Source organism: Protopterus annectens, chromosome 3.part0 (genome assembly GCF_019279795.1).
Source record: "Protopterus annectens isolate FY-2018-M chromosome 3.part0, PAN1.0, whole genome shotgun sequence".
NCBI lineage: Eukaryota > Metazoa > Chordata > Ceratodontiformes > Protopteridae > Protopterus > Protopterus annectens.
In genome coordinates this window covers 844,570,629-844,591,137 of record NC_056731.1, presented here as the reverse complement: position 1 = coordinate 844,591,137, position 20,509 = coordinate 844,570,629, and the positions used below count along the sequence as shown (strand labels likewise).

The 20,509-nt window shown below is 43.6% G+C and overlaps 1 protein-coding gene across 4 annotated transcripts in view; it reads left to right on the top strand.

The window, feature by feature from the left end:
- PIGN (phosphatidylinositol glycan anchor biosynthesis class N) overlaps positions 1-20,509 on the top strand; it is a 1,150,670-nt gene that overhangs the window by 298,582 nt on the left and 831,579 nt on the right. For all 4 annotated transcript variants that reach the window (XM_044065181.1, XM_044065178.1, XM_044065179.1 and 1 more), the window contains one exon: positions 15,280-15,410. In XM_044065181.1, coding sequence (XP_043921116.1) covers positions 15,280-15,410 — 131 coding nt within the window. The remainder of the gene's footprint in view (positions 1-15,279; positions 15,411-20,509) is intronic.

Sequence of the window (20,509 nt, the reverse complement as noted above, 5' to 3'; positions counted from 1 at the left end):
CTACCCTCATGACCTCAGATCTTGTTTGCCGCGCTGGTAACTGGATGTGGATACATAGCTCTCAGCTAAGTGGACTATTTTCTTGTTTAAAAACAGAGAATTTTTTGTTTATTTAACTAAATTTGTGTGAAAGTAGTAGGTTTCCCGTTAATATAGTCTGTTTTAAGTTTATTTTAAGTTACAGTAATAATTTTTATTCCCTCCCCTCGCTGCGTGTGTGTGTGTAGGCCTGTGTGCTTTTTTTTGTTGTTTAAGTTACTTTTCTGTAACTTTAGGTTTTATAGATTATGGCTGAACAGCCTAAGTCTATATTTTCAAAATGCTCCGAGTGTGGCCATAAGCTCTCACCGGCTGATGGCCACACTCGGTGTGTTAAGTGTCTTGGGGTTGAACACCTCACATCTGGTTGTTCCATTTGTGCAGGGTTCAACCCCAGGGCACTGAGGGAGCGGAGGTCCAAGCTGGTCTTGGCGGGTCTTTACCGCCGGACTCGGCTCCGACCTCCGCTCCTTCGGGACTCCTGCGGCTGCAGTTGTTCCCCTGTGGCACCCCTCCTGCTCCTGGGACTCAAACTCCCGCCTGGAGAGGAGAGGGATGCAGCTAAAAGGACCGAGGGAGAAGCACCACAAGCGGCGGGCCGAGACCTCTGTTTCGCCCCGCCAGCCAAGCGGCTTCTCCCGCCCGTGTCGGTTCGGTCTCCTCCTTCTCGGCTCCGGTCCCCTGTGTGCTTCTCACCGGGTCCTGAGGAGGAGGAGACCCGATCTCCGTCGAGGCTATCGAGGAGGCATTCCAGGCCTACCTCGGTAGCCTCGCCGAGATCTACCCATAGCCTTTCTGATGCTGATCTGGACCGGATGATGAGAAGGTTCATCCAGGCCCAGATGCAGATGGGAGTGCTCTTGCCTCCCCCCCCTCCGGGGGGGAGCTCAACACCCTTTTAAGCCTATTGCTCCTTCTCCGACCCGCTATCCGGGTTCGGAGCAACTGGAGCCGAGCAGCTTCGGAGCCGGGGGGAGGTCGGAGCCGATAGTACTTGGTACTTCGGATCCGACCCTGCCCTCGAAAGTGCCGGACCCGATCTCGGAGCCTGGATCCGAGCCGGATCCGGGGATCAGTGCTCCTTCGGCGCCGTCTGTGTCGGAGCGCACTGTCCCGGATCCGAAGTGCTTGCGCCGGCTCCGATCCACTCTTCGGATCCGAGGGGAGCCATTGTCGGATCCTTTGGTCGAGGTCGGCTCCCTCGGCTTTGATGTAGTGGAGAGGGCTCTGTTGAGGGTCTCCGGACCCCGGCACTTGCTTCGGCTCCGTCCGCTCCCTCTGCACTGGGCCAGGCTTCCACCATCCGGCCCCTGGGACAGCCCGCTTCTGTGCCCCAAGTTGCTCCCATGGAGCAGATTGCTGCTGCGAGGACTCCTCTGACAGCCCCCAGAGGAGGCCCTCGCAAGCATACGTCAAAAGGAGGCACATTGACTCCCCGAGTCTCTCACTGAAGACACGGACTTGGAGGAAGGGAAGGCTCCCCACGGTCACCCCCCGAGGATGTCTCCTTCGGAGACATCATGGAAATGCTCTGTATTAGGGGGGGGTGGTCTGCCCCCAAGTCTTCCTCGGACGAGTCCGTGTTCTTGGAGGCATTCGAAACGGGCCCGTCTACCTCTTGGGTGTCCCCCCTGCCGACCCCCTGGTGGACCTTATTACCACCAGGGCATGGAAGGAACCGGACACCGTGGAGCCAATTCCCAAAAGACCTGATAGGATCCTTAGTCCGCCCTCCGACAGGACCCATTGGAGTAAGGGGCCTCCTGTAGATGCCATGTTGATGGCGGCGGCCACAAAGAGGGAACTGGCTCAGGAGAGTCCCTCAGTCCACCCACCGAGCAAGAAGTCTCGGATGATGGACCGCTTGGGGAAGCGGATGTTCAGTTCGGCGACCTTCTCGGTAAGGGCGCTGAACTATTTGGCACATGTTATTCGGATGCAGCGAGACCTTATTAAGGAGTACGCTGCATCCCCCCCTGAGTCCATTTCGGAGGAGGACAGAGTTCTGCACTCCACCAAAATGGCCACTCTTAGGTCAGTCACAAATACTTCTATGCGGCTACTCTCCCATGCTACGGAGGGCGCCGCTAGAGCTGCGGGACAGGACTGGTCACTAGACGCCAGGCCTGGCTCCGTCCTGCATTTTTCTGAGCCCTTCAAGGCGCCGCTTGCAACGCCTTTGATGGTTCTGCTCTGTTTGGCAAGACCGTTCGCGAGACGTTGACCCAGAGCGAGAAGGACGGGAAGACGCTGTCTGCCGTCGGAATCCGCTTCTCTGCACCCCAGAGGCCCTATTCTAGGAACCAAAAGGGTCAGAAGAAGATGTGGTTCCGAAGTCGCAGCAGTCCCAGCCTGCTCCGGACAACCAGTCCTTCCGTGGCAGAGGAGGACAGGGAGGACGCCGCCCTAGAGGCAGAGGGGCTCCCAGAAACTTCGGGTCCAGGGAACCTTTCTCTGAGCGGCCCGGGCCGCAACCCTGAGGGTTGCCCGACTGCTCTACTCTGGAGGCAGTCGGGGACGTTCGGGCACCTAGCGGCATGGGAGTCCATAACATCGGACCGCTGGGTTCTCCAAATCATATCCAGGGATATCGCATTCCTTTCCTTCACCTTCCAAAGATGAAGTCCCTCCCAGACGTACCACCCGGTCAAAGGGAGGCCGCTTTGGCAGAAATTGGCCATCTGCTAAAGAAAAGAGCCATCCAGCCCGTTCCCCCAGACCAGATCGGATCAGGGTTCTACTCCAGATTCTTTTAGTGCCAAAAAGACGGGGAACTAAGACCAATCCTAGACCTCTCTCTCTTGAATCTGGCAGTCCCCAAAGAAAAATTCAATGGTCACTCTGCAATCTATTCTCCCCCTTCTGGGAGAAGATCACTGGATGTGCTCGATAGATCTCAAGGACGCGTACTACCACATCCTGATGGACAGGCGCTCCAGGAGGTTTCTCCGCTTCGGCTGGGAGCCAGTCACTACCAGTTCGGGTCCTTCCCTTTGGTCTCACCACAGCCCCCAGGGTGTTTACCAAAGTACTAGCAGTGGTAGCGGCCCACCTGAGGCTTCAGGGGGTGCATGTCTTTCCCTACCTGGACGACTGGCTCCTTACCGCCCCAACAAGGCATCTACTTCTCTCGGTGCGTGACTCCTTTCTCCATCTTGCTCCATTTCTGGGCATCTCAATAAATACAAACAAGTCCAACCTGGCCTACTCAGCTCTTACATTTCATTGCGGCCAGACTAGACATAAGGAGTTTAAGAGCCTTCCTCACTGCGGACAGAGTTCTAAATCTGCAGCTCCAGGTGCGGGCCATTCTCCATTCAAGTTCTGTTCCAGCGGAGTTGGTCCTGAGGGCTCTAGGGTCCATGGCCGGCTATAGCACTTCTTCCTCTTGCCAGGCTCAATATGCATTCTACAGTGGACGCTCTTAGTACAGTGGTCATACCTTGCTCTCCCATGCATCATCCCATAGCGATCAGCAAGGCTTGCAAGCGGTCCCTCTTGTGGTGGCTCCACTCCCGGATCTCCAGGGTCGCCCATTTTGTGCTTCTCCCCCTCTCGCCACGGTGACCACGGACGCCTCCCGCCTCGGGTGGGGGGGGCACTTTGCGGGCCGGACAGTCCAAGGCATGTGGAACGATTCAGAGACCTTACTGCATATCAATGTTCTAGAGATGAGAGCAGTGCTCTTAGCGTTGCTAGCACTTCAGGACTTTCTTCCCTTGGGAACAATTGCGATTCAATCGGACAATATGTCTGTTGTCTGGTACATCAACAAGCAAGGGGGAACAAGGTCATACCCTCTTTGTCGAGAGGCCATGAGAGTTTGGGAATGGGCAATCTCCACCAATCGCTTTCTCATAGCAACGCACATTCCGGTCGGTCCAACATCCTAGCGGACAAGCTCAGTCGCACCATTCTGAGCCCTTACGAGTTGACTCTCAATTGGCAAGTAGCCGAACGCATATTCGCACGGTGGGGAACCCCTTCATGCGATCTCTTTGCTTCTCCCTCAAACACCAAGTGCGACAGTTTTTTCGCTCTAATACCTCCTCCCGGAGGTACCCCAAGAGACGCTCTGGTGCATGCTTGGCCACCCGGTCTTCTGTATGCCTATCCACCCTTGCCTCTGATGCTGCAAGTTCTTCAGAAAGCCTCTCGGGTGGGTTGCAGAATGATTCTCATTGCTCCATTCTGGCCTCGACAGATCTGGTTCCCCTTTCTAAGGTCTCACTCGGTGAATCCTCCTTGGATTCTAGATCCCATTCGGATCTGATATCCCATCCATCCTGGATTCCTCCGCCGAACCTGGACAACCTGAAGCTGACCGCTTGGCTGCTCCAGTTCCACTCTTGATAAGGACTCCGGTATTTCTTCACCGGTAAAGGCTATTTTGGTGGCGGCTCATAAACCATCCACTAGAAAGGTTTACCGAAGCAAATGGAAACGTTTCTCTGTGTGGGCGAGCGGCAAGGCCTAAATCCCTTCACGGTTCCTCTCCTGTAGTGCTTGATTTTCTAACCTCTCTCTTTAATGATGGTGCCAGCAGTTCCACAGTCAAAGTTCAACTGGCGGCAATTTCTCACTATCACATTGGTCAAGAGTCTAATCCTCTTATGTCAGCCAAATTGTGCAAAACATTTCTTAAAGGTACTTTCCTTCTCAGGCCCCCTATAAAGCAAGCAGTTCCTCCTTGGGACCTTTCTTTGGTTCTACAGGCCTTGACCGCTCCCCCTTTCGAGCCCGCGGCTACGGTGGATCTCAAATTCTTGTCCTACAAGACAGCCTTTTGGTAGCCATTACATCAGCCAAGAGAGTTTCTGAACTTCAAGCTTTATCAGCTAAACCTCCTTACTTGGTATTTCATCCGGACCGTGTCTCCCTCAGGACCAACCCGTCCTTCCTTCCTAAAATCGCTTCTGAAGCAAACATCAATCAATCCATTAACCTCCCTGTTTTCTTCCCTAAGTATGAAAACAAAGGTGAATATAAGCTACACTCACTAGATGTTCACAGGCAACTTAGATTTTATCTCAACAGGACAGCTGGTCATAGGCAATCCGACCAGCTGTTTATTTCCTTTGCAAAATTCAATTTGGGCAAGCCAATTTCTAAAGTTTCTCTGTCCCGCTGGATTTCACAGTGCATTTTATTGGCTTATCAAGCGTCAGGAAGGCCGCACCGGGGTGTTCATGCCCATTCAACCCGGTCAGTATCTACCTCGGCAGCCTTCAAGGCTAGGATTCCTCTAGATGATATTTGTGCAGCAGCCACGTGGGCTTCATCTCATACATTTATTTCTCACTATAAGTTGGATCTTGCATCTAGGGGTAGAGCATCCTTTGGCTCAGCGGTGCTCCGGAATATCCTTCCATGATGGCCGCCCAAGATTCAGGTAGCTGGGGACTCTGTCCCACAGGTTGCAGACAAATGAATATCCTACTTCAGATTTAGAAGTTATGTACTCACCATAACGTTCCATCTGAGTAGGTGTATTCATTTGTCTGCAACCATCCCGCCCTCCTATCCCCCTGGCCTTTCAGTTTCCTGCATATTCCTTGTTACCCTTTTTAGGGTATTGTTGCTTTGGCAAACTCGATCTGAGGTCATGAGGGTAGAGCAGGGCATTATGGGTGAGGGGAGGAGCTGAGAGCTTGGATCCATAGCTGGAAAACCATGCCGGTTCGGATCCGATATCGGATCCATAACCCACAGGTTGCAGACAAATGAATACACCTACTCAGATGGAACGTTATGGTGAGTACATAACTTCTAATTCCTATCATTCCTTGCCTAGGGACAGAGTTCCTTTGGTGGGCATAGGCTTGCAACCACAACAAAGGACTCCCTTTCTCACAACCCCCACCATCCAAACTCTGACAACAGACGCATCAGACTATGCATGGGGGGCTCACATGGCAGGCAAATGCATTCAAGGCAAATGGAGCCTAGGACAAATTCATCTGCATATCAACCAAAAATAAATGTTAGCTGTACAGAATGCACTGACAGCCTTCAAATACCTTATCCTGTCACAGCCTTCAAATACCTTATCCTGCCAGGACAACTCCTGATAAAGACAGACAACACCACAGTTATGTGGCACATAAACAAGCAGGGGGAACTCACTACTCCTACCCACTCTGCTGGTTAGCCATGGCTTTGTGGAACACAGCCTTAAGCAACCAAGTGCACCTGCAAGCTCAATTCCTGCCAGGCAAACAAAATTCACTGGCAGATGACTTAAGCAGAAATCTAATGGACCCACACGAGTGGAAACTGGAACCAAACTAATTCAAGCTTCTAATACACAGGTGTGGGACACCAGAGGTGGACCTCTTTATGTCCCCCCAAAATCATCAACTAAATAAATGTTGCACCAGAATTCCCCACAGCCAAGCTTGGAAAGTGGATGCCCTATCCTTCACATGGGAAAACCTCTCAATCTATGCCTTTCCCCCTTCGCCCCTCCTTCCAAAAGTACTCCTCAAGATCAAACAGGACAGGCCAAGGGCAATCCTTATTGCACCAGGCTGGCCACGCCAACACTGTTACCCCCTTCTACGCAGTTTGGCAGCAGTGCCACCCTGGCACCTACATCAGACCACCTCTCTGCTGTCCCAGCAGGAGGGACAGAATTTGCATCCTCAGCTGCAAACCCTGAACCTGACAGCCTGGCTTATTCTCTGAATACATCACCAGCAATCCTCAGCAAACAAGTGCTGGATGTTATCCTTGAGGCCAGGAGGCCCAGTACTAGGACATCCTATTCAGAAAAGTGGAATAGATACTGTTCTTGGAGCCAGTATCAAGGGAAGGACACAGCCGTGCCCTCCTTGCCTCAAATCCTAGATTACCTAGCAGAGCTGCTCCACAAAGGCCTATCCTTCTCATCAATTAAGATTCATGCCTCTGCTATCTCAGCTCATTGCAATACTGAGCCACCCCCTCTTCTTTCACCCTCTGACCAAACAGTTCCTGAGAGGAGCTAACAATTTAAGACCCCCAAGGAGAGATCCCTCTCCTGCCTGGGACCTTAGCTTTGTACTAGAGAAGCTCACGCTTCCCCCTTTTGAGTCTACTGCTACAGCAGAGTTAAAATTCCTCTCTTGGAAAACTGCCTTACTCCTAGCCATCACTTCAGCAAGAAGAGTTTCTGAGTTACAGGCCCTTATGGCTGTGGAACCCTTAATCATCTTCCATGCGGACAGGATTTCTCTCAGGACTAACCCATCTTTTATGCCCAAGGTGGTATCCAGTGTGGCTTTAAACCAATCCATCCATTTGCCAACCTTTTTTCCTAATCCTCAGAATAAAGGGGAAAGGATCCTGCACTCCTTGGACGTGCACAGACAGCTCAGGTTCTACCTTAACAGGACTAAACCTTTCAGAAGATCTGACCAGATGCTAGTCGGCTTTGCAACAGGGGCAGAGGCAAGGCCATTTTGAAGCAAACCATTTCTAAATGGATAGCACACTGCATCCATTTCTGCTACAAACACCATGGAAAACCTACCCCACAGGGGATCAGGCCTTATTCCACTAGGGCTACCTTAACCTCTACAGCTTTTCTCAGGGGAGTCCCTACCACGGACATCCTGGAAGCTGCAACCTGGAGTGCTTTACATACCTTCACCAAGCATTACCACTTAACTATGTTTTTTAAATCCAGAGCTGGATTTGCCACAGCAGTCTTACAAGGCCTGCTAACCAGCCCTACTACTTCTTGACTGCCTCCACCCTTCCTCAGCTTTGGGAATCAACCCAAGTGTGATGACTGCAACAGTGAAACAAAGAACATAGTATAGTTGTGTACACTTACCATAAATGTAGATGTTCGAGTGTATTCACTGTTGCAGTCCTGGTTACCCTCCCTCCAGCCCCCTGTCTTTCTATACTTTCTACCTATCCTCTTTTTTGGCCATATCTTATGGAAATGATATTTACTTTTTACTGGAGGTCTTCCACACCATTTGATTGCTTCCTATTTTGGGGGCTCCTAACATCTGGGGCAAGAAAAACTGATATAATGGTTAGAGCTGCATGTGTTATACCCCTGACGACCTGACGTCATGGATGAGGCGACAGCATCTAATGCAGAAATCCCAACACTCTGGTATTCGGGCCTACTGAGGGCTACCTGCAGGCAGATAACCCAAGTGTGATGACTGCAACAGTGAATATACTTGAACATCTACATTTATAGTAAGTGTATACAAACAACTGTACTTTCCCAGGCATTACATCTGGCTAGCACACTAGCAGAGACATTGCTCTTGGCATTTTTGACAGATTATGGAAATTATGATTTTTCAGGAATTATTCAATATGTCTGAAAAAGAACATGACAAGAGAATGGGAAATGTATCATTTTGAGACTTGCATCGGTAAGTACACATTGCTTTAAGGACATGATGCCTACATAGCATACCTCATCATCATCATCATCGTCAACCCCTCTTTCCCCATTTTCTTCATGAGGTCATGGTATCATGTCAACTGTTTCCACCTGTCTGCATTTAATGCCAGTCTCCTTCCTTCTTTGATGGCCATGCTTTTCATTTATTAGGTAATGCCTGACTGTTGCAGGTCTTCTTGTCTCTCCAAAATCATCCGCATCAAATCTTCTTCTGCTTTCCTACACACATACCTGAACCACACTAATCTATTCTTTTTGACCATCTCTGCAGTTGGAGCTACTTTGGCTTCTGAACTGATGCCATCTTCTCTTCTTCTGTCCAACAGTGTGCATCTTATCAACCATTTCAGGCGCTTCACCTCCATCACCTCTAGTGCCTCTAATGCTGTGCCTTCATTGCCCAGGTTTTCATACAATATGGAAGAACTGGTCTCTTCACTGTTTTGTACACTTTACTTTTCAGCTTCTTTGGCATTCTTCTGTTACTTACTACCCTTGACACTTTGTGGCATTTGCATCCCCTCTGATTGTAGATTTGGCCTTCTCCTTCAGACTTCCCTTCTCCTAAACCATCTCTGCAGGATACTTGAAGCTGTCAACCTTTTCCAGTGTTTACCTTTCTTTCTCAGGTTTCAGCTTCTTCCGATTTCCTTCTTTGTCTGCCATAGCAACTAAATTGTCTGCACTAAAATTCATCCCATTTGCCTTCAGTTTTGCACTGTCCCCACCAGCATGTTTGCTGATGTAATCCATTACTAGTATGAAAAGCAGTGGCCTCAGAGCTGAACCATGATGTACCCTCTGCCCCACTGGGAAATCCTCTGTTAGTCCGAATACTATTTGTACTTTTGCCATTGAGTCCTTATACACAAATTTCACTAATCTGCCAATGTTTTCAAGACTTAAAACCATTGTAGAACTGCCCAAATCTGCTTCATTAGGATATTGTTGTATGCTTTCTCCAAGTCTAGCAGTAGCCAGTTGGATTCCTTCCTCATGTGCAGCTTCTTCTCCACTATTCTTCTCACTGCAAATATCAGATCATTTGTACTGCATCCTGTTCTGAATGTGATGTCAGGCTGGGACAAAGCTGAAATAAATAGAACACAGTAAGATATTTGAACATGTTGCTGTCAGAGAAGTATAAACAACATTCCTCCTTACCACTACTCCCTAAAACAGCCACCTGTATACATCTATAGGATTGTGAGGAAAGTGACAAAATAACAGTCACAGTAATGTATTCCAACTTGCTGCTCCCAGATTATTTACTGCTCCTGTGCAAGCTATAGTGGCCTTCTTTGCTCCCCTCTGAAATCTAAAAAAAACACTAAAATAGTGACCACACTGTCCCCAGCCTACGCATAAGCTAAAATGACCTTATTTGCACATCTCTGAGGTTTGATTACGAGGAAAGTTAAAGAAATAATGGGCCTACCATCTCTGCCCCTACACACAAACTTTTGGTGCACATCTCGGAGAAGGGATGGTTTTTAGAATAGGTGGAATTGGTGGTAGAGGCCACCACTAATTCCATGTCAAAGTCCATTTATATAGTCTGGAGTGTGGTGGCCACCAGACTCCAAGAAGCTTTAAGGGTCTGGATCTCTGTGATGCATTTTATCTTTTATTTTTGAAAGATGATAACTGGTTAATTGCATTTTTACTGGTAACCAGAAGAGTTATGTATGTGCCCAGCAGTATTTAATCAGTCATTTTTTTAAATACATGCATGTGAGCACGCACACACACACACACACACACACACACACACACACACCATAGCAATACTAGTTTTACATTGAAAGCTGTTAATGTCTGAAACTCAAATTTCTCTCATTTATGTTCATATTTTTAACATTTTGAGAAAAAATGTGTGGAACTGATTGAAATTGTGAGCCAAAAATCAGGGACAGTTGAGATGTGTATGTATCTGGCTTACTTCTCAACTATCTATGATTTTACCTTGTAGCTTATCTTGTCCCTCGTAAAAGTTTTGATTATAATCAGTCAGTAATAATGCTAGATTGTGATCAAGTCACTATCTCTACAGCAGACAGTTCTTAGGAGGCATGACTAGTCTAAATCTTGCCCACAATTCATTATGTACAGTTTATAGTTTTATCAGTGAACTGTGCATGATTTGTTGCAGTACATTAACATTTACTTTAGCAACACTAATATTGTAATCAGATTTTTATGAAATACTGACCAGGCAATTTATATATCACAAAATGTATTGCATTACTATTTGCTGCATGGAAGCTGATTGCTCTTGTCAAACATTATTCTATTTACCGAAGAACATCTGAGTAGTAGATTTGAATAAGTTGGTATTGATAGATGTTAGAGCTTCATACTTCTTATAATTTGGAAAATGCATATTGATACAAAACATGTTCTGTTTTCTTTTTAAAGTAAATTAGATAATACTTAAACATTTTTCTTGATGATAAGCCTTTGCACCCCCCCCTCCATTCTTTTTGGCTTTGTTTAGAATTCTTGAGCAAGGAAGTTGAGAATTATGGTAACTGCTGTCCTGCCAGTAAACCATAATTGAAAGCATCAGTCACACCTGTTAATATCCAGGATGCGCACTGACATTGGCTGCTCCAGTCTGCCAATCTTTACGGTTTATCTGAAATGTTAAGAAAGACAACACTGACTTCACATTTGTTCATTGATTATGGACGTATCACAAGCCAATTGAGGCTAAAGCATGCAGTTGGGATTGATGGAGGATCTTTTCCGTTATTCATCCATTCACTGATTCCTGTTTTTCATACTGAGGGATATAGCACAGCTCAGTTTAAGATAAAGCACGTAATCAGAGAATGAACAATCATTTGTTCTCCTTTTCTTTGCCCCACCAAATCCAGCTTTTACAGGGTCCCTCATACAGCCATTGATAACCAGGTGCACTCACAGCAGTAGGTATTGAAGTGTTTAATTCCAGCTATGGCTATAGAATATGTTTTCCTGACTTTGGTAAAAACCCACTGATCAAAATTTAAATTGTTGTATGTCATTATCCCAAGACCTTTATGATGGTGTCATTTTATTTGACCATTTATTTTATAGTCATAAATTATATCCTTTGTGCAAAGTATGTCAGTGCTGCAGTTATTGACATTAATGGTGTTGTCATTAGTACTGCTCCACACTTTTATTTATTATTTTTTTGTAAGGCATCTAGGAGAAGTACAGCATCTTTTACTGAAGTAATTGTGTTGTCCCATTTGTAGTCCTCAGAATATGTTTTCCTTAGGCCAGTTCTCACTTTTATATTTGAGAATAATAGTCCAAAAAAGATCTGGACATTTGTTAAGTTTGACATTCATTAAGTACTTAAGTATGTTCCTTCATTGCCACTGCAACTGTAATCATCTACATTTGGATCCTGTGCTTCCTGCAAGACTCATCAGGTTTAGCTTTGTAATGCTACATAAGTTTGTCATGTAAGCAATGAACATTTTCTCTCTCAGATTCATTCAAGACCTCTGTCATTACAGTGCAGTTGTGTCCGAGTTGTAGGAGAGTCCCCTACTGCAGTGCTAATACATTTGCTTACTAGTCTTCCAAACCTTAAGACATGTGCGCGTACACACACTTAAATTTAGCTGACAACACCTTTTCCTCTTCATGGTCTTTCTTGGACTGTATTCTGTTGTTGTACGTATGATTTATTTAATGCGTGCTTCAGTAGTGTACTTATACAAGGTATATTACTTTGATGTTTTACATGGTCATACTGCTAATCTTCCATTGTTGAGAGAAATATGGAATGAGTTGGAGTTCTTCTCAGATACTATGCTTTACTATTAAAGTGACCCTCCGTCAAAGAAATAAATTTGTTTTAATTTACTTATCATGTAAGTCCTTGAGGAAAGGCTATTGTAACAGTAAAGATAACCTCATTCCTTCCTTGAGATTTATACATAGTTATGGTTGATAGTTTTGTATTGTATATTCTTTTTCTCACTTTCATATTTAATGCTGATTGATTTTAATACCAGAATACCTTTGGTTGTTCCTGCTTATTCTAAAATGTTAAAAATCAATGTGGTTGCATTTCTGTTATAGTACAAAAATAATTTATCTACTTTATGTAGTTTTTTACTTTGTTTATGTAAATAAATGCAAAATACCAGGGTTATCTGAGTTTTAGCAATGTTAGAGGCTCACATGCCAGATTATACATTTTTATGGTATTTCCGTGTTATCGCAACCAGATTTTTACAATCATAATGGTTGCTTCCCGATGTTTAAATGTAAACATTAATGGGACGACAATGTCACATTGTGTTTTCTGTCACACTGATGGTTGTCTTAGGCAGGGTTATCATTAAAAAATTACAAAGTTAATGTAGCTGTTTAGGTATGCACTTTCAAGCCAGCATGTCATGTGCCTGGCAGTAAAGTGCAAACACGCTTCAACTGTCAGGGCTGCTGTCTTACTCACTGTAATTGTTCACCCATCTCCCCCACATAAAGAGGTTCACACACACACACACACACACACACACACACACACACACACACACACACACACACACACGAATGATGCTTTCACTCCAGTTTCTTTTTTTTTTTTTAACAAATGTCAGACATATGCACAGGTGCAAACATCCCACAAACTCCAAGAAGAACCATTTCAACAGGCAGTAACATGTTTTCCGTAGTGTTCTTGGTAGCTTGAATCAGGAACCCGTAGCCAGCTATCAACATCATCCACCGTCAATTTTTACAGGCATTACTGTACAGCAACTTTCGCATTGCAATGCTTACTGTCCACTATGTTTACACATTTTGAAACAAGTCTTAATTTAGCAAAAACATCGTGCCTGTGTCTGTGTTTCCCTTCTCTGCGGGCTTCCCTCCTCACGTTTGGAATATTCCATTCAACAGTAACACTGCTTCCCTGACAATTTAAACATGCGTCTGTGATGCACGCCAAACAGGAGGAGGATTTTTTTAAGTTTTTCTGTCATTGAAGGTAGTGCAGAGGTTTTTTTGTCAGCAATAATGACTTTCAACACTTTGCACTCTTTCTTGCAGTCGTCTGTATTGAAGGAAGCCAGATTCGCAACCGCGAAAATCTAGTTGCGATAATACGCAAGTACCATTTTTCTTATTAAATACACAGCAGAAAAAAATGGAGACCTTCATATACTTGGAATCATCCTTATGTCTTGCTGCATAGACTTTGCAGTACAGTCCCTTGTAACTTTCTTGCCTTAAGAACAGCATTCTTCCATTTATGGAATCACAGTAGTTGATCATGTATGCACTTCTGTTTTTATAGGTTCATAAGCTCATAGGTGTGTACTACGCTAATGACCACTGGGGACTTTTTAAGCCTAGCCATGCATCCCAAATCTCTGACAAGTCCTGGTACCCTTGGTAAGTGTTAGCAGGGGCTTGTGAGATGAAACATTTACAAGCAGGGGCCTGGGAAATGAACCATTTACAAGCTGCCTGTGTCCAATAGAGACAGAGGTGCCAAACCAGGGATGAATTTCCTATTCCCTATCCTATTTTCAAGTTGCATTTGAATTTGGTTAGGGTCTGTTTCACATGGATGGGGAGCATGTTCCAGAGAAGGGGTAGTCTGTGGGATACATACCTGTCTCTACAGCAGGATCAATTTATATTACATGCAAGGTTTATGTCTTTAGAATGATAATTCTGGTGCTGTTTGTTTTGCTGATATGCAGGAGGTCCATCAGATTGCAGGTCTGATGATGCTTTGTATGCCAGCCATAGATCTCCCTTCCAAAGCCTGTAGGAATTAGAATACAGGGATAGGGCTTTGAGGTAGTCTGTACAGGACATGTTATTTACACCCTGTATTCTTTTAGTGAGAAACCTCTGTGGACGTTCCACTTGTTGGTTAGGTACATAGCAAAGGGGGCAGTGTACTCAATGATAGGTCTAATGAATGCTGAATGCAGTAAAACAATGACCTCCGTGAATCTAGATGCCATACATTTATTTATAAGTTGCACAATGTAGAATGATTTCCTCACTAAAGTAGACACATGGTATAAGTGTGTGGAAGGCATTATAACCCTGCACTGCTGGGATGATGCCCGTGGTTTTAAACCATGTTTCAGTGACTGCACAAACATCAGCATTCTCTAGGGTGAGAAGAGCTTGTAGGACTGGCTGTTGAATGTTTAAGGAAATATTGTTAATTACAGTAGCAGATTTACAATCTTTTTATTAAACACTAAGATTGTTGTTTCTTACATAGGGAATAACTTCATGCTGGTATTTTTGTGTACTAATACTTGAATATATTGCACAGGTGCTTGGATGTATTATTTTACTTATTTGTATATAATAAACTACATTAATACCATAGTGCCAGCTGTCTGTTTATTGTGAGGACTCATCTCTGTGAAACATAAAGAGAATGAGGAAAGACATGAGGTTTTTAGAATACAGCCCCATACTACCTACATCATTATATAAACACATTATGAGACCAGCTGTTATTGCCTACAGGGAATATACCACTACGTAGAAGTTTTGGCCAAGAAGTGGGACATAGGAGGATATGTAAACCCAAATTAAACTATTTACTTTTGTAGTACTTTCTTTTCAGAAGTTTTACAAACATGTAATATAAAACTGTACTGACTTATTTTGCTGCAGATATAAACAACCTATTTTTCACTGGTAACAGTTGTTATTTTATAATTTAGTACTCATTTTTATTTTTTCATAGTATAACATACCTTCTTTTAAAGTCATGCTTACATATGTGCTACAGTTTATACTATGTAAATTATGTTTTTTTTTCTGGTTGTGCTTCACAGGGAATACAAAGAGAATGTCCACATAGTAGATACTGGTGTTAAAGAAATTGTTTCCATTATAAATGATCTATTTGAACATGATGACAGAACAGCTTTTGTTTTCACCTCTGATCATGGCATGACTAATTGGGGTAAGTCTGTTTTCTGACCTTGAGTATAACAGAAAATATACATTGTTTAATTCTAGAGTTAATTGCACTTTATTGGAACGTTCATCACTTTGTTGGTTTACCCTTAAATAAACAGCTCAGAAATATACAGATTTAGTTTCAGCTTTTTACAAATTGCAGAAATTGTTAGGTTTTGGTTTGCTTATTGAATTCTTCTGCTTTAATTGTAAATTATTTATGCAATAAAATAAATGGACATTCAACAGAAAATGCTTTAAGCCATTGATCCATTTCTGAATATTGTGAGTCTGACAGAGTTTTCACATGTGACCTATCTCCTCCCCCCTCTTGGATAATCAAGATTATGGAGAAAGTAGTGGCAATACTGTTTCAGAAGTATGTTTCTGATGACTGTAGATGCTAGAAACCAGCAGTGGTTCAGGCCTGGCAGTGTCATCCGATAGCTGCATGCTTAGGTTCCAGCAATATGATTTCACTGAAGGATGAAGGCTGCTTCACTTTTGCCATTTTATTTGTCTTTCCAAGTCTCCTGGGCATTTCACAGATGGATTAAATGTCTTTGCTTTGTCATATTTGTTGATCTCTCCAAGTCTGCAGGGCTTTCACTTCTGTTGATCAAGCGTTCTCTTGATTCAGGGACTCACTGAATAGGGGGTAGAGTCTAGCCCTGTTATCTAGGTTAGGGGTTATGTGACTGGCAGAACTTTTTAGGTGTATCTTAGCTTGATTTCATCATTGCTTCAGTCTTTTTGGGAGCAAATCAGGGCTCTCTCCTTTGGCCGTTATTTTTTTTTTCTCTTCATATGTCATTTGTCTTTCGATCTCCATGACTAGCATACCATTCTCTATATTAGCTGATTTGTGGATAGTCTATGCTTCTAGATCACACAGCTACATCAGCAGTGTGATTGAAAATGCCTTTTTGAAACTGTCCAGTTGTTATTTCTGCTGCATATTGTTAATTTTCCTAAAGCAGACTAAGATCTTGCTCTTTGGTATACCTAGCTTACTTCTGGTTGATTGTACTTTGAGACAGTTGACATCTGCTACAACTGTGTCTAAGGCTTGGCAATTTGCCCCCTATCCTTTAAACACCATCAGCGTCATCTACATATAAAAATGAAGAGGCATCATAATCCTTTTTCCTGGATCTTTATGTACTTGTGCCATCTGTTAGGCATTGGGTAACGCAGCAGTCATTTGATTGGATTCTTCTGCCATGACCCCCGAAGGCCAGCATGGATCCAAATTCTTGCACATCCTTGGAAACTTTGACGACGTCTGCTCTGGACATTAAAGGGGAACATCAGCTGTTTCTTTCCAGGGGACTGAGGGGGATTCCTCAGGTTTTAGTGAGGGAATAGATTACAGCTATGATTATTGAATCCTGCCAAAGGTCTGAACCTCCGAGGGCCATTAGGGCAGATGACCTGCTCAAGAAAAAGCAGAAAACCAAACATATTAGCCCTGTTGCTAAAGATCCCCAATATGAATGGCTGGGTTTCTGTTCAATGTTTTAATGGCCTTGAACCCTCCTTAAGGGGTGTCAGTCACTGCTCCCTCTTTATCTTCCACTCCTGTTAAGCGGCATTGGCTCCCTTATGATAGGACTTGGATGGTGGGTGGGTGGGGGGTCCTTACTTATTCCTGTCAGATTCCTTCCTCTCTAGACTAGGTTTTAGGGGAAGAAGATTCTTTGAGCCCAGACTCCCTCTTGGAAGAATTTTTCTTTGGGGATAGTATTGCTTTGATGGAGTACTTTAAATGGGATTGATTTCAGGTCTCTGACATTCAAAGGAGATATGATGAGCATTTACAAATGGAGTCTCCCCTTCCATCTTCTGTTCCTACTGTTTTGGCACCCTTTTGGATATCTTTTCTGCTGCCTCTGTAGCTCCTTATTCTCACTCTCCAACTCTTAAGAAACCTGACAAGTTTTACAAGGTGCCTAAGGTTTGCAACATTTTGTATAAGTGCCCCTCTGCTGATCCTTTAGTAGTTTTTTTCCTCTGAGAAACCTTCTAAGCTGTTGCCATGTACTAAGCTCCTTCCTTCAGATAAGGACAGTTGATCTTTGTAAAGACTGGGTAAAAAAGTATATACTCCTGCCACCCTGTCTTTTAGAGCTATTAATTACAAAACCTACATGACCAGGTATGTTTCAGATTTTCTTTCTCAAGTAGCTAAGGTGATGTCTGACCTTACTGACTGACGGGAAGGCTTCATCATTTTTCTAGCTTGAGTCCACTTCCCAGGTTGCTTATCTCTCTGTAAAATGAAGCTATGATGCCGCTTCCAGGGCTGCTACTTTTGGTTTAGTGATGAGGTGTTATTCTTGGTTATGCCTTCAGGCTGTACGTGATGATATTAAAATCAAGCTTTTGGATGCTTCTCTGGATAACAAAAATATTTTTGAGACAGCTGCTGCCGATCTGTTTAAGCCCCTCCACAATAAGGGTAAAGCCTTGAAGGAACTCTAAACTTTTTGTCTTCCCCATCCCCAAATTCCAGAGGAATTACCCTTCTAAGTCCCCCTTTGTCAGTAGGTAGATTCGCCAACTTCCTAAAGGTAAGAAGGGATCTAGGCACATTTCACTGCTAAGTCCACTCAGACTCCTTTGTCTCAGAATCCTTCTTTTCAGGACAATATTGTTTACATAAGGTGAAAACACTTCACTGCAATAAGGTATTAAATAAATGTCCATTCTTTGCCATTTCACCTGTGCAGGAGCAATGTGTATGTTAGGCCAATATGCACCAGAGAGGAGGAGGAGCCATCATACAGATAGCCATGGTGGGTGGACAGTTTTCTGCTATGTCCTTATCACATCCTCAGCATCTTTGTTGTGCCAGTGCAAGTACTTTGCATGCACACTTTAGTAGGAGTGTATGTTAAGCCTGTAGTGCTACCTGCTGAAGGAGTCAGTTTTAATGGTATCAGCCTTGCATTGGGTCAGGCTGTTTTTCGCTCCCTGGATAATCAAGCTGGTGTCAGCAACCAAGCAGTCTTACCCTTACTTGCTGGCTTCTCTAACACCTGGTTGGAAAATTAGTCTGAGGTCATGTGGTCCACAATAAGGGCTTCATTCTTGTGTACCACTGAGCCAGCATAGTACTGTGGGGAAAAAATGAGGAGGGCAGGGCACAGCAAACATGCAGACCATTATCTGTGAGCGAATGTGTGATGTATGTGTATCACTAAATATATGTTACCCATCAACAGAAATTTTGATTAAAAAATTTCACAAAAGGTAAAGATACTCGCCCTTCCTACTGATGCTCCACTCCCAAATCTTTACCATGATATAATAGGTCTGCTGCTTCTTTTTCTTGTACTTTTTTAGTCCATTCAAAGAAGACACATATACGTATCACTAGTGCCATTCTATCATAACAATTTGTAAATAGTCCACACAAAATAATGACATCTGAATAAAAACATTATTATTGCTGCTAAATGTATATCTTTCGTGGTATACATACGCAAACACCTGCTATTAGAGTAGTACAGCAAACTAACTTAAAGTATCTGTAAATCAAAAATCAACATTTTATTAATTGTTTTGTCTGGGCTGTTATTAATATCTTCATAGATTTACTTACTAATCATGACCAAACTTGACTTTAATGTTAAAAGTAAAATAATCTATTTGAAGCAAATTGGAGGTTAATCCTTGCATTTCCATTTGAAATTAAATGGTGTATACAAGGCTATAGAAGCAAGAATATTTTCAGGACTCTGATGCACTTCTGAAAAAAAAAATCATACTAACAAATATAATGACAAAAGAAAGCAATGCACCAATTAAATGATGGTAAAGAAAATACACATATGAGAGTTAAAGAAATACCTATCTAGAAACGAATATTAGTGTTTTAAACAACTGGGAGGGATTATAATGGTCTATAGTAATTGGTAGTATATAAGCAGACTGCATCTGCTGAGATATCTGTACACAGTCTCTTGACATGCATGCATAAACCAATAAGTTAGTCCATTACTTCTCAAGTTCAAATGGTTATAGCTGCTTAGCCAGTGCTTTATGTAACAAACTGAGTGAGACATTCCCTTGATCTTCTGAGCCTTGCCATCTTCTTCAACTTTTGAGCCATAAAAAGGTGCATAAATAGTGAGAGGGCTTGTGTCATTGATGCTGCTGCCATTTTGTTTGCCAAAGTATATATTTTGTTTTTGTGGTGCAGAATGTGTATGTCATACTAAATAATGTGTGAAAGATACTTCTTGTAATGGCTTGAGTGATTAAAATGCATATATTTGAATAAACAAATGTAGTATGTTTAGAGCAGATAATAATTTACTAGTGGTGTTAAGTACTCTAAAACATTTTTCAGTCTTTTTAAAAAGTTCAAATAATCACAAGTTGACTAATAAGACATCAGATAAAAGCTTATACTTTTACTAAATTAAAGGTATTTGAACAGCATCAGTATTTCTTACTTCATATTGACACTCCCAAAGCATAGGCCATATGTGCCCTTCCAATAACCCCCATCAAGCTTTTCCAAAGGAAGACAAAGCCTGTAATTCCCACACTGCATTTCAGGGCAGCCATCCATTTGTCTAAGCAATGTTTGAAGACTCACATGGAATCACATCACTGCAAATGCAAGGAGAGCCTGTAGGAGACAAATGCATCTCTCAGTTTAGTTTTTGCTTATTATCTGATGCATGTTGAGAAAGTGGAGGTCTCTGATAATAGGGTTCCTGTGGGCATGAAAAGCAAGACACAGGTCTCTCCTTAAGAGCATGTATGACACAGAGGACATGGACAGTGATTCCAGCCTTTTTGATAACTAAGAGTTTCGAAGCCTGGGTTTGGAATCTCTGCATTTTTTTCAACGTTTTTTGATGTGTCTATTGAGATACATGCCAACGGGTGCATTATATTCTAAAATGGGTCTAACAAGGGCAAAGTAGAGGGAGATAATGATTTTTGATGACATGCCTTTTATGATTAGTTGTGACTTGTGAGATATAAAAGAATTTTCTAATTATATTTTCTGTTTGGTGATCAAAGGTGAGGGAGTCATTGACCCAGGTGCCCAAGCCCTTGATCATGGAGTTAGTGGAGAGTGGG